The 15,167-nt window shown below is 38.6% G+C and overlaps 1 protein-coding gene across 2 annotated transcripts in view; it reads right to left on the bottom strand.

The window, feature by feature from the left end:
* Window positions 1–15,167, bottom strand: part of atp6v1h (ATPase H+ transporting V1 subunit H) — a 74,944-nt gene that overhangs the window by 53,834 nt on the left and 5,943 nt on the right. For both annotated transcript variants that reach the window (XM_056267549.1, XM_056267550.1), the window contains exons 3-4: window positions 9,348–9,447; window positions 8,957–9,046 (exon numbers count right to left, since the gene is read on the bottom strand). In XM_056267549.1, the coding sequence (XP_056123524.1) occupies window positions 8,957–9,046; window positions 9,348–9,447 (190 nt within the window). The remainder of the gene's footprint in view (window positions 1–8,956; window positions 9,047–9,347; window positions 9,448–15,167) is intronic.

The following is a 15,167-nucleotide window of genomic DNA, read 5'->3' as shown; positions in this document are numbered from 1 at the left end:
AATTCTTTTAAAAGTATTTAAAATCGTACCGACCCCAAACTTTTGAACGGTAGTGTATATAAATAAATAAATGTTTATACACACACACACACACACACATATATATATATATATATATTAGGGGTGGAACGGTACACAGAAGTCACGGTTCGGTTCATACCTCGGTTCAGACATCACGGTTCGGTACGATTTCGGTACAATGGAGTGAAAAGCAAAGCAAAAATGCAGAAGGCATTTTTATAAATGTCTTAAGCCTTGTATTTTTTTAAATAAGTTTTATTAATAAAGGCATAGAACCAGTTTATTTGTAGTGCACTGACAGTAGTTTTATATAATTAGTTTATTAATTAAATTATTAAAAAGACGAAAAGACCTTGAGATATGTTTGGTAATTGTACCTGAATGAATTTAAAATTAATTTGCTATTTCAGATCAAGATATTTGTTTTCCTTCATTTTAATTAACTAACTTTATTCTCATCTGAATAATAAATAATTGATTTCCGTATAAAATAATACTACCATAAAAACTTTTGTTAACAGTTGTAGGTTACAGTTTGACAAGAGTTTAGAGTGTGACAAAAGCACAATGTTGTGTTTTATTGCGTGTGTACACAAATATAAGTAAACAATTTGCAGTTTTAATGATGTCCTGTATGAAAAAAATGACGGAGTATGTTTTTACGTTTCCACTGTTCGATCGCCCGTGCCTCTCACACACACACACACACACACACTGTTCATCGCGCGATTCGCGCCCGCGCCTCTCTCTCTCGCACGCGCGCGCGCACACACACACACACACACACACACACACACACACACACTGTTCATCGCGCGATTCGCGCCCGCGCCTCTCTCTCTCTCTCGCGCGCGTGCACACACACACACACACACACACACACACACACTGTTCATCGCGCGATTCGCGCCCGCGCCTCTCTCTCTCTCGCACGCGCGCGCACACACACACACACACACACACACACACACACACACACACACACACTGTTCGATCGCGCCTCTCTCTCTCTCGCACACACACACACACACTGTTCATCGCGCCTCTCTCTCTCTCGCGCGCGCACACAGACACACACACACACACACACTCCTGCATTGCAATCTTGATCGCAGCCTGTTCATTGCTGCGTTCACAGTCACACCAAAAGCGAATAGAGCGAAATTTATCGCTATTTAAGAGGTTTTTTTTATTTGTACCGTGTATTCTGCGTGCAAATTCGTGCACCGAACCGTGACGCCCGTACCGTTTCGGTTCAATACGAATACATGTACCGTTCCACCCCTAATATATATATATATATATATATATATATATATATACAAACAATCAAAATTTAAATGAAAGCCAAAAGCACATTTATAGTCACACCTTTTAGCCATCCACATACCATTTTTAGCCATCCACCGCGGTAAAAATAAACCAGTCGCATTGCAAAGTCGTTCGCGAAATGACCGCCAGGTGGCGCAAAGGGACATTTAGCAAAACGTAAGTGGGGCTAATGTCTATTAACAGTAGCCTAAGGATGAAATACTACAAGTTATGGTAATTTCCAAATAAGCCTACAACAAATTGTTGGTCATACAGATAAGATATAATCTTTGAAAACTTTAAAAGGCTAAAGTAGGCCTACACTCTCACAGGCTAAAGACAAAACGTTTTCTCTCTCATGTGAGAAACAGACGTTTGGGTATTTCTCAGTGAGAAAATTCATAGCTGAGCGGTAGAACTTACGGTTCATCATCAAGATGACACGGGTTCAAATCCCGCACAAACATGGTCTGCTGTAAATTTTATATTTATTATTGCAAAGAGATTTGTCTAGCTCTAAAACTCTGTTACACCATACAGTTTTTTTTTTTTTTTTTTCTTATATTTATAAAATACAATTATCATGCATTTCCATTTCACACTAAGTAAAAATACAAAAAAACAAAATAGTATCCAACAGAACGACTTTGCATCTGTATAATAATAGGCTACCAATCGTAATTTCAAAAGCAGTTCTGTAAAAAAATAAATTATATATAGCCTATATATATAGGCTATATATATATTATTTTTTTTATTCCAGGCTCTCATGCCACACCCCCGATTTCTCACGCTGAAGTGTCAACCCGGTCGGTCAAATTCCTGAAGGATATAGTTTATCTATAGATACCTGTTGAGCCACTCGTGATCGACTAGTTATTATACCGCAAATTAGTTAAAATATCCCGTAATCTATCTAGAGCGAGCGTGCATGCGAGACAGATATTGTGCTCCAAACCGTGCGCGCGCATGGCAGAGAGGTCTGTTCCCTAACCTAGAGTTTTTAAAAACATTGTTTTAAGTAAAGTGTGATTTGCCAGGGGGGATTGTGATTTCCTTCTGGTCTAAACATCCCTGCTTCTGCTGAATTATTTTAATCCCCACACCCCTCCCTCCACAGCTAATCAATGCTATAGGCTACTTCACCAATATCAAATATATAAAATAGAGATATGCAACAGGCACGTTTAAACGACAAACAATAAAATCAAAACCAGCGTTTCAGTTGTTCATTAGTTCCAGTGGCCTTAATGCATGCACGGCTTTTCAAATTTCACAAAGCGTGTTGAGATTATTTTGAATGAAATATTGAAGTTTATAATTAAGTGTTTTGGCACACCACGCCGAGTGGCCCTATGCATTTTTCTAAAGTCGGGTTTTATTCTGGCACGGTGAGTTAGTGTTCGACAAACGCGGCAGCGCGTTCATTTAGATTAATTTATTTTTCTCATTATTACAGCTAAAATAACTTAGTAGGCGACTCCGTAATTTTTTGGTCATACAGATAAGAGTAGAGTAGCTTACATCGTTCAAAACTGTAAACTTGTATTCATATTAGGCTAACGACAAAAACAGTATAGGCTATCTGTCGTCTCTGTCTCCGGGAACTGCGCGTCACAAAAATGAACCGAAAGCTACTTCAGCTCAGTCACGATAAGAAATCGGCTATGTCTAAAGCCTTTAAATGTCTAAATATTTAGGCTAATAAATGTTATCTGATTATAGGCTAATCCATATTAAAACTAGAGGAACAGAGGATCTACTCAAACATGCAATGTAAGCGCTTCCCAATGAGAAAATGACAAGGGTGAAAATCTCGCTCTAATTAAATGTAGGCTAAATCGCCCTGAATTAAAATGTAAAAACAGATCAAATAATGTATTTGTCGAAATGTTGCGATATTGTTTCATTTAAGTTCATAATTGTTCTATAAATGTTATTTAATTTAGCAGCATTACCACGAAGCACCGTGTTTCGATATTTATTTGAATAATACAAAATCAAATAAAAACTTAATTCACAAATTGCATGCCTGGTTGTAAGGATCCAAAGATCCCTGTAGAATTTAATATTGAGTTGAACATTTTGTTCATGACAACAAATTAACAAGCGTTTTTTCAGATTATATTTAGTTTTGCTTGGAAAAAGCTGCCCCAAACCAGTTTTATTTTATCAATTATTGAAATAATGAAATATTTAGTAATAAACTTTTATGACAGAAATATCACTAGGCTACATGTAATTCCATTTAATTCCTTCATTATCAACACTGTCTAGAATAGCGATTTAAGTGTGAATTGCGACTTCTCTTTGTGTTAAGTAAGCCTCAGACTCCGATAGCCTGTGGGGGGTTGGAGGGACAGTTGCTGAACAAAGGTGTTAATGTTCCTCTTTCATATGGAGAGTGTCGGATAGCCAGCCTGATTTTTGATGTCGGATAGCCAGGCAAAATTATTGTAAGGATAAATCTGTGTCCAAATGTAGGCCCCATATTTTATATAAATTTATAATAGTAGTTTTAGTATATTATAAATATTGTAGTTTATTTATTGGCCTATTTAAAGTTTTTTTCACACAAAATTTCAATTGAAGTTATTGTACGGTGAATTCAACAAGGCATGCTGTGTCTTTGAAGCAACAATTAAAGGCTAAATAATTTTTTCGTGATTTGTATGGCTGACACGCAGCGACATATACAGTAGTATTATCAGAGCGAGGGAGACTAAATAAACTTGTTAAAAAGAGATCCAGCGCGAGAGAGGCAAAGAGAAACGCATGTTTTTAATTTAAATATGTTTCTTTGGACAATTTTCGTTTTGTACTGTTTTAATTGTTTAATTTAGCTGTAATTTCTTTGGCAATACGAATTTAAAATGTCGCAAGATTAGCCTAGTGTTTCTTATTTTGCATCGCAAAAGAAATAAACTCTAAACCGATGCAACCCTGTTTAAAAAAAAAAAAAAACTGTCCCGACACTTTATTTAAACCTAGAAATGTTCGAACTTGGTTTCAAACATAAGTAATTTTTGTGTTCTTTTACATTACACAATAATTTAGCAGACTAAAGACGAGCTTCTTCTTTTTCATTTTCTGATGCAATCGGCTGACAATCTTCCTTCATCAGTTTTTGTCGTTTGTGCAGCGGCTGCGGTTCTACAGGAATGTAGCAAATTTATGTTGTAATGATAATCAAACAAAACTCTTGACTTTAAATAAGTAAACAGTTATAAACAGTTACCTATTTAAGCATCAAGGTGGGAAAATATAAACGTAGGACAACATCGGTTAACAACATGTATGCTACATTGAGATTCGATCTCGGGTCGAATGAAGCTCCTCGAAGCTCGTGTCGTTGCGTTGATCACTGAGCTACCGTCTGTACGCTGATAATGTTGTAAAGCCTCAGTCATCTAGCCTAAATGTTTTTATTGCAATGTTTTATGTTGAAATGTTTTCAGTGCCGAGCCGAGCAGTTCGCACGTGACTTTTATGCAGTGTTTCCCACACATAGACTAATTCGCGGCCACAAAATCAACTCCGGCCGCCACATATTGCGTTTCGTTCATTTTTTTTATGCTATTTAAAACACGCAGCGTATTCTTTCCGTTGTATTTCCTTTCCCCGCTCTCCCTCCGTCTCTCTATCACTCACGCGTCTCTCTCACATACACGCACACACACACACACACCGCGTCTGTCTATGAGGCGCCGGACTGGACAAAAGCGAAGCGAACTCCGCGAGCGACACTGGGCGAGAGAGAGACAGAGTGTGACTTTTATTTAAACTAGTGCTGGGCAAGTTAACGCGTTATTATCGCGTTAACGCATTTATTAATTAATGCCGACAATTTTTTTATCGCGCGTTAACGCAGTTTTTTTTATTATTATTATTTTGAAAGTCCGTTGCTCACTGGCTCTGAATACACATAGGCCTACAGTCAAACCATGATCACAGGAGGGGTGGGATGTTGGTCAGCCAGCAAATAACCCACCCAAACAAGCAGTGGAGAGGCTTTGGCAGGTTCTCTCAGGTGAACAGAAAGGGAGAAAGCGCTCCGCGAGTGAATGACAGGCGCTCTATGGATAGTAACCATGCAACGGCTTCTGTGCGCTACGCAGCTGTAGTCTTTTTAACTTAAATTAAAATTATACATAACTTTACCTGATAGGCCTGCGTTTAGTTTAGCGGGGATGCTCTGCCATGTGAATTCCCTCCTGTTGATGTCCTGATAACTATTTAGATTCTGGAAACTCACAAACAGCGAGCCAAGGATCAGTCTCTCTTCCAATGATTTGTGCTGCGCGTCGTGTACAAAAAGTTAGACAATTCAACTTCGGCAACGCGCGGGCGCGTGCGTGAGGCGAGCATGACCGCAACAGTTTCACAGGAACGCACCCGCTTGTCGCTGCACCAGTGCTCGACCACTTCACCTCACTCTAGGCTGATTTATACTTCTGCGTCGGACCTAAGCCGGAGCCTCTACGCTATAGACTACGCGTTGGTTTTCATTTATAAATCTGCGTCGTTGACGCGCAATTACACATGCAGAGGGAGAGTGTGAAACCCGGGGAGCGGTTCTAGCAATCACAGCGCTTGCAGTACGCGTAGAATTGACGTTACATTTTTGGAGAGATGCACGTCAGGGTACGCGCGCTACACAGCTACGGCGTGAGTTCGACGCAGAAGTATAAATTGGGCTTTACCTCTGTTTAATGTAATCTTACGTGGGAAACCATGGCATGCCATGACCAAACCTAAGCTGCTATCAGAGAAGTAACGTTGGTCGACTTATATCTGTAGTAGTGATCATGACCCTTTGACTACATAGACTGTTTCTGCTGCTCCCTGATACAAGATACCTGTTCAGAAAAAAAAAGAAAAGAAAACTGGACTCGTTTTAACAAGCTAGATAAAAGGTAATGCCCTGGCAGTGGCAAATAGCTTTGTTTAAATATTTGATTTGATTATGTTAATGTTTAAGTTGAGATTTACAAGAAATATTTTATTGATACTGTGTAAAGGGAATACTGCTGGTATAAAAGCACCTTATTTGTTTAAAGTTTTTGCAAACCACATGTTATTGCACTTTTGTAGCAGTACATTTAAATCAAAAGTGCGCAATACACTACTTTAGAATTCATTATTCAATATTGCGCGTAACAATGCGATTAATCGCGATTAATCGCAAGAAATCATGCGATTAATCGCGATTAAATTTTTTAATCGTTGCCCAGCACTAATTTAAACTTATATAAACTAAACTAATTTATTTTACTGGACAGTTTAAAGCTCATAACCATATTTTGTTGTTACTTGAAGAGTGCAGTGTCATGTGGCATCATGCAGTATTTGTCCTGAAAAGGCTACTCAGTAAATGTCTGTAATTTAAGGTCATTCCTATTTTATTTGTATATATTTTAATCATTAACTTTAAAAGCACACTCTTTTTATGACTAAAATAACAGTAAAGGGTAAAAAAAAAATGAATTCCCAAAAATTAAAACGGAATTTGGGGAAAATAAAATGGAATTTGGGAAAAAATAAAACTGATTTCATAGTGCCCTAGATATTGCACACTTGGTTTTCATTCTCTAAAACCACTTTAAATTAGACATTCAAAGCCAACAACTCTCAAAGCCACCCTGTAAGTGTTCAGCAAATGGTACAGGAATCGATATGGGAATCGATAAGGAATCGCATCGATAAGCAGACTCGACAATGGCATCGATATCGATAATTTCTTAACGATGCCCATCCCTAACTGTGAGGGGGGTGAATTTTTTTCTAACTCGTTAGTTTAGATCGTATTTAGATATAAAATGTATGACAAATAAGGGCGTGGTTGACTTTGATTGACAGCTTGATTGACAGCTGATAACGGGCTGCGTCGAGTGGAATTCCTTAAATTTGACGTCTCGGTCATGATCTGACACAACACATCATACCACCTCTGTATCCTTTCTGAACATTTGTAATGAAATATCGTATTTAACATGGGTTGCTCTGCTATAAACTGCACTAACCGACACTGTAGGACTAGGAGTACTTCGCTCCTTTTTTTCCGGTAAGTGACATTCCACTACTATTTCACGTAGTTAGCACTATTTAGCATCAATGTTTGTGGGCAGTGGCACTGCAACAGTTAGCATTTAATCGCCTCAGTTAAGTTAGCGTCTGAGGTACTTTACCTATGGTTATAACTGACGTTTGAAACACTGTAAAAGCGTCTGTCAAATGAACAAATGTAACATAAGAATAGACTGATCTGCAAGCTAGTTGGTCGCACGTCAGAGGCGCCCGCGCCATTGGATGTGCAGTTGCCGCAGCACAGCCTATGAGCGAGCTATGCAGCTGCAAATGCGTTTTACATATAGGCTTCAGTAAATCGAGGAAAGGAGTTTGAGTTTCAACATAAGAATGATACTGGCTGTAATGAGTAGCCTAGTCTGCCAGTCGACCTTGTAACGTTACAGATAGCTGAGACCGCTTAGCTGTAGAGGCGCGTCCACCGGCCGGCTCAGTCTCACACAAAGCCCGCCCTTTTACCCATTTATGAATTGGCCAGAAAGTGGGCGGGGTTAGGATTTCCCAAGATTTTCAAAAGATGGTGCCGCCCATACCCCCCATAAACGGCCTCAAAACCGTTCTTCAGAAAGTCTATGGGTGACGTCACAGACGCTTTGTCCATATTTTTTACATTCTATGGTCGTGGGTCTTTCATGCGGAGACTCTCCTCATGTGATTGCAATTTGAATGTAATGATGCATTTAAAAGTAAATGGCTAAACGTATCTTTACAAAAGTTTACAATGCTGCTGCAGATGCAATAAAATGTAGCCAACAATGAATAAATACATTTTCGTCAGGTTAGATACTGATAATTAATCACTCAAACCCCTTTATCTAAACCTCTCTACACAACCGCCGGACTCGCACGTCCTCCATGTCTGTAGTTTTTTTCAACACTTTTTACTCGTGTTTGTAGTTCTAAGCGAATCCTCGTCCAACGCGTGATGGGTTGTGGGCAATATCAGCCGTTAGAGTGTGCATCGATCTGCACTTCGGATTCTGACCGGATATAGTAGACCATCCGGGTATCTTGGAACACTCATTTCAACATACTACGATTTGGGACGTACTAATTCTATTTTCGAATACTATTTAGGACGGATAGTATGCGAATTGGGACGCAGCATTTGTCTTATTAGGAACTGATAATGAAACAACTAATAAAACAACTAATAATGTGTCGCTAATGTTAAAATATACAGGGATAACCTGGCTTCTCTTGAGACACCCCTGCATCAGAGCCCGCAGGCGCGTTGAAGTGATTGTCAGAAACACCAGCGATTTAGATTTGCAGCTGCCATTAGATCGCTGCAGTTTTAAAGAGAAAATACTCGGCAATGGTGCTGACTTATGAATTAGCACAAGGTTTGTCTTAAAGCATATGAATTAGCACAAGGTTTGTCTTAAAGCATATTAAAAACATCACATATACATATAAACAACATTAAAAACGTGATTTTCACCACAGGGGGACTTTAAGTCTGACGGGCTATGAGAAAATAGACATTAGATTAGATTTTAACTTTTTACATCTCTGAAATGGTGCATGTTTTTACCTGCAGCGTGTCATCAATCAGGGTCAGGATGTACTGAACTGTTTGCTCCTTAGATATATGAGCCATAAGGTTGAGGAAGGTCTTTGCACACTACAAGAAAATATGTTAGAAGAAAAAGTTAAATATATAGAATTGCATAGAAATACAACAACATGTGAGCCTATGTGAGTCTAGTCATTTTTACAAAGCTTTAATTTATTTAAAAGGGTATCTAAGGTCTGTGTTCTCAAAACTAACCAAAAATAAAAATACAAGCAATGATCTAAAGCTCTGTCGTTCTGTTATGCAAAATGAATGTGGGACATTTCTTCTATCAAGCTAAACAGAGGGTAAAGGTGATGGGCAAAACAGGTGATGGGCAAAACAAATCCAGGAAAAATGTGATATGAACCTGATGTCCTTCTTTTGTCAGAATTGCTTGCTTGTCTTCAGACATGGCAACCTCAAACTTCTTGATAAACTCACAGTCCTCGGCTGAGATCATTTGGCCCCTGAAAAACATGAAACTCACCAATGACTAAAGGGAGATAAAGCTCAACAATAGGCAATCTAACAAAATGCATCAATTATTCACATTCCTTCAGCATATTCGCTCTCACCTGTTTTTTACATTGTTTTAATCTGTCCAATAGACAGATTAAAACAATATATTAATTCTCAAGAGGCCAAAAAAGTACACCATGTTTCGCTCATTTGTGAAGAGTTTGCAGGACTCAATAATAAGTGTGGGCTGATGGTCGGTGCTCATTGATAAAACTGTCACTTGTCCTATTGATCATCTACATGTGTCATTATGTATTACAAATTTCAGTATCATTTCTGGCTATTACAAATGAAAAATATACTCTTCTAATTTGATCCAATATAAGACCTGTAACTGTTTCCTCTATGTTGCTAAAATACATTTTGTTGAGCTCTGCCTTGTTCCTTCAAAAACTATATGAAGCAATAATAGGGGATCCCCCTTAGCCATTATTATTATTTATTATCGTCAGCGCCACAGTCTACCCAAGGCACGTTGCCCAGCACCAAGTCTTTTTCGTCGCCAATGTTCCGACCCAGCCTCCCACTCCCTCTGCCATTCAGTTCTTTGGCTCTGTCTCTGCTGGCTCACTTCAGCCCTTCGGCTCCTTCTTCGCTGACTCCACCTAGCAGCTCGGATATGCCTTGGGCTTTCAGATCCCCTGCTTCACACTGGTGTGCTGATCCCCTAGCTCCACCTCTGGACTCAGGATTCCACCTCGTTCTGTCAACCCATCAGCTCCACGCTCCCTCTGCTCTACCATGGTCCGTCATCCCTCAGGCTGCGCCGGGCTGCCTAGTCCCTCCAGCTCCGCCTTGGTCAGTCATCACCGTGATTGGGCCATGCACCTTGTCCCTCCACCGGGCTCTTCCTTCCTTCCGGCTTCATCATTGTCCTCCCTACCTACCTCGGTCTGCTGAGCCCCGTGTCTCCACCTTGGCCCTGTGAACCTGTGGTTTCACCTTGGCCCTCCAGTTCATCGTGTCGCCCTGGGTCTTCTTCTCATCGGCTCTGCATGGGTCATCACTAGGGGTGTAACGATACACCTATTCGTATTGAACCGTTCGGTACGAGGCTTTTGGTTCGGTACGCATTTCAAACCGAACGATTCGATGGACCATTTTTCCTGCCGACCAAAATTTTGTTAGTATTCGCGCTGGCGCGACCACCACAACATTGCCCAACATCAGATGGCAAACGTGCTGAAAGTTACATTTCATTTTTTTTTATAAGGAGCTGTTTTTGTTTTATATGCTGCTAAGAAGAGTCAAGAATAGCTCCATCATTGTTCAACTTAAAAAAAGATACTTTATGATGTTAGTTTTAATAAATAAATAAAAATGTAAAAATCAAGGAAATTTCTCTTGCATTCTTTTTGCTGTATCGAAAACATACCGAACCGTGTCACCACTGTATCATATCGAACCGTGAATTTTGTATTCCGTTACACCCGCTAGTCATCACCATGCCTGGTTTCACCTCAGTTGGTGGGGCTCCTGGCTACACCCTGGCTCCTCCCTCCTTCAGTTCTGCCGCGGGCCTGCATCCTAGTGGCTCTGTTGAGGGTCACTCCGTGGCTACATCCAAAAACTGTGGCTTCAGCGGACGCATTCCAAGGTCAGAAGGCATCAAGGCACGTCCAAATGCAATGTTTGTTTCACTTCCTGTCTCCTGAGATACCTTCATCTGTTAGATTTTTGAAGGCAGCACTCCTCCCTTCTCCTGGATGCTCCCTTTTACCAGTTCCTCGTCCTCCTCCAAAGCCCCCTCCCGTGCTATTCTGTAGGACGATCAAGGCGCGTGTTCACGCCTTTTTTGGGGGGGGGTATGTCTGAGTTTGGGGGGGGGGTATGTCTGAGTGGGCTCAGCATGTGGCTGAGCCCACTCACATTAAAGGTCACACTCTTGATTTGATTATATCTAAAGGTTTGAACACTCCCAAGGTTGTAGTGACAGATGTTGCTCTCTCCAATCATTTCTGTGTTTTCGTCAACACTGCTATTTCTGTGTGTAACTGCGTTCAAACAAAGATGGTAAGAAAACGATACATCACTGAAAGTACAAGTGAATCATTCACTCACCTTTTCTCCAACACTTCCGCCGTGTCTGGGACCTCAATCTCTGAATTTGTTGACAATTTTAATCGCAAAATTACGCGTGTTATTGATGCAATTGCCCCATTAGAGTCAAAGTTGTCTCTAGTAAAAAAAGATCTCCATGGAAAAATGACCCACTCGTAAGATCCGGAAAACGAGAGTGTCGAATAGCAGAACGCAAATGGCGGAAAACAAATCTCCAAGCCCCTTTTGGTGCCTATAAAGAGAGACTTCGCATTTATAATCTGGAACTTAGGAATGCAAGGCGGTCTTTCTTCTCTGATATTATCGCTAAAAACAATAACAATGCACATGCTTTGTTTGCTACTGTCGATAGATTAACAAACCCCCCAATAGCAGTAGCACCTGAACTATTATCTACTAAGGCCTGCAATGACTTTGCCACATTTTTCAGTGAAAAAAATCAGAAAATCAGACATTTTTCAGTGAAAAAAATCAGAAAATCAGACAATCAGTTAGTGCCTCCTTATCAAATGTAGAGTATGTTCTATCTAACTACCCTGGCGAAATCAACTCTCATATGACAGAATTTCAAACAGTTAACCAAAATTACTTGGAGGTTATTATACAACATCTGAAAACCTCCTCCTGTTGCCTTGACATCCTGCCGACAGACCTTTTTAAAAATGTCTCAAACTGTTTGGTTTCTGACCTTCTACAGATTGTAAATATGTCTCTTCAGGCAGGTATCTCCCCACAGGCCCTAAAAACTGCAGTAATTAAGCCACTCTTAAAAAAGAACAATTTAGATATGTCACTAATGGAGAACTATCAGTCGATATCAAATCTTCCATTTTTAAGTAAAATAATTGAAAAAGTGGTTTTTCAACAACTAAACATTTTTTTGTCCCTTAACAATATCTTAGATGCCTTTCAGTCGGGCATCCGACCACATCATAGTACTGAGACAGCTCTTGTTAAGGTTTTTAATGATATTCACCTAAACACAGATAGTGGTAAAACCACAGTTCTAGTATTGTTAGATCTCAATGCCGCTTTTGATACGGTCGTTCACGACATACTATTAAACCGTTTGAAAAAATGGATAGGCCTTTCCGGCTCAGTACTAAAGTGGTTTGAATCCTACTTAAAGAACAGAAACTACTATGTGTCCATAGGTAATTTTGTGTCTGAGCATAGAAGTATGATATGTGGAGTTCCATCCTGGGACCTCTACTGTTCAATATCTACATGCTTCCCCTAGCTAAAATTATGTAAGACAACATTATTAGCTATCACAGCTATGCGGACGATACGCAACTCTACATAACCTTGTCACCCGGGGATTATAGGCCAATACAAGATCTGGCTAGGTGCATTGAACAAATTAATTATTGGATGTAATTAATCGATTGTCAGTTAAATACTGTATGTTTTTTGTTTCTTTTTTGCACTTTATGACTTAACAATATTTTGTCTGCCTTGTACTTTCTGTGTCATTGCCTGAAATAAAAAATGAATATATATATATATATATATATATATATATATATATATATATATATATATATATATGTGCCAGAATTTTTTTTTATTAAATGAGGATAAAACTGAGGTGGTTGTTTATGGAGCAAAAGATGAACGCCTAAAAGTCAGCACAGAAAAAACAACAATGCTCAAAACAACTGATAAAGCCAGAAATCTGGGTGTAATTTTGGACCCAGACCTAAATGTTAACCATCATATTATGGCTGTAACAAAGTCTGCTTACTACCATCTTAAAAAATATATCAAGGGTTAAAGGACTTATGTGCCAACAGGATTTGGAAAAACTTGTCCATGCATTTTTTAGTAGACTGGACTATTGTAACAGTGTTTTTATAGGCCTCTCGAAAAAGTCTATCAGAAATTTGCAGCTCATTCAAAATGCCGTTGCTCGGGTCCTAACAAGAACCAGGAGGATGGATCACATTACTCCGGTTTTAAGATCTTTGTATTGGCTTCCTGTGTCACAAAAAATTGATTATAAAGTACTTCTGCTGGTCTATAAATCACTAAATGGCTTAGGACCTAGCTACTTTTTGGATCTGCTTGTAAGGTATTAAACATCTAGACCTCTCAGGTCATCTGGGACAGGTCTGGTTGCTGTCCCCAGAACTAGAACTAAAAAAGGGGGAAGCAGCATTCAGTTATTATGCTCCATATATTTGGAACAAACTCCCTGATAACTATAAGTCCCCAACCACTCTTAGTTCTTTTAAATAGAGGTTGAAGACCTATCTTTTTTATATTTCTTATCCTTAATTCATTATTCCTTGTATGGTATTGTAACTTTTATTTTTGTTTTTAATCTGTTTAAATGTTGTTCTCTTGCTGAAATGTGCAATATAAATGTGCAATAATTTAATCTGTTTAAATGTTGCTCTCTTGCTGAAATGTGCAATATAAATAAAATTGCCTTGCCTTGAGTTTGAGTGGACTCGCAGTTGGTTTTTCATTGTATCCTTTTTTCCCCTTTCCATTTTCTTTCGTTTGCATTAGTTTCCATGGTTTTTCATAGCTAGATTCATTTGATCCACCAGTTTCTCGATTCCTCCCATTAACTGAATTTTGAATGTCCTCACATTTCTGTAACTATTCAGTCGCCTGGTTTATAGCAGAATAAAATAACAACCATAATACAACACAAAAATATAACACTACGCAGTGTTTAGGGTCAGTAAGAGTTTGTTAAAAAAAGAGTCTTTTATGCTCAGCAAGGCTGAATTTGTTTGATCAAAATACAGTAAAACAGTAATATTGTGAAATATTATTACAATTTAAATAACTGTGGCAACCCTATACAATGCGAGTAAATCACTTGCATATGTGACTTAATTTTCACTACATGTAAATTATATTCTTTGTTGTATTTTCCAGTATTTTGGAATTATTCAGCCTTTAAGAACAAGCAGAAGCCACAGCTGGTTTCTTCGGTAGTGGGCGGAACTAATGCGCAAGCGCTCGCATATTATTGTCCCTGTTTTGATTTCAGCAAACGCAGAAAACATGATTTACTTTCATTAACCCAGCTCATCAGACCTCAGTGGGTTTTATATGATTGTTATTAGTAGTAGAATTAGTAGTGTTATTATCTTATCAGTATTATTGTTAGTTTTTTATTCTTACAGAAACACTAAATGACCAACGTCTAAAGCACCACCAGCTCCAAGTTCTGTTAAAATGACAAATATGTCATTCTGTCATATTGTATTTTATAATGTAGTTTACTCCAGTGTTGGCAAAGATTATTTTTTGGCAGCCATTATTTCCGTCTTCAGTGTCACATGATCCTTTTGAAAGCATTCTAATATGCTGATATGGTGCTCAAGAAAGATTTAGCATTATCAATGTTGAAAATAGTTTAATTTCACTTATTTTTAAATTAAGCAATAACTGCTTAATTTTGTGGATGAAACTTGTTTAATGAATCAAGTCCAAAATAAAATTTGAAATATATAAACACAATTTCTGTAATTTTTGTAACAATTGAATAGTTTTATCACTTTTCATAAATTTAATGCATCAGGTGCTGAATAAAAAAATTGTACTTTTCTTAAAAAAGAAGAATTTTCAAAATAAAAAAACTTTT

Source organism: Rhinichthys klamathensis, unplaced genomic scaffold, assembly GCF_029890125.1.
Source record: "Rhinichthys klamathensis goyatoka isolate OS25496 unplaced genomic scaffold, OSU_Roscu_1.1 h1tg000261l_1, whole genome shotgun sequence".
In the NCBI taxonomy this organism is placed as follows: domain Eukaryota; kingdom Metazoa; phylum Chordata; class Actinopteri; order Cypriniformes; family Leuciscidae; genus Rhinichthys; species Rhinichthys klamathensis.
The sequence above is the reverse complement of the archived record's forward strand: the minus strand, read 5'-3'. Positions and strand labels throughout refer to the sequence as shown.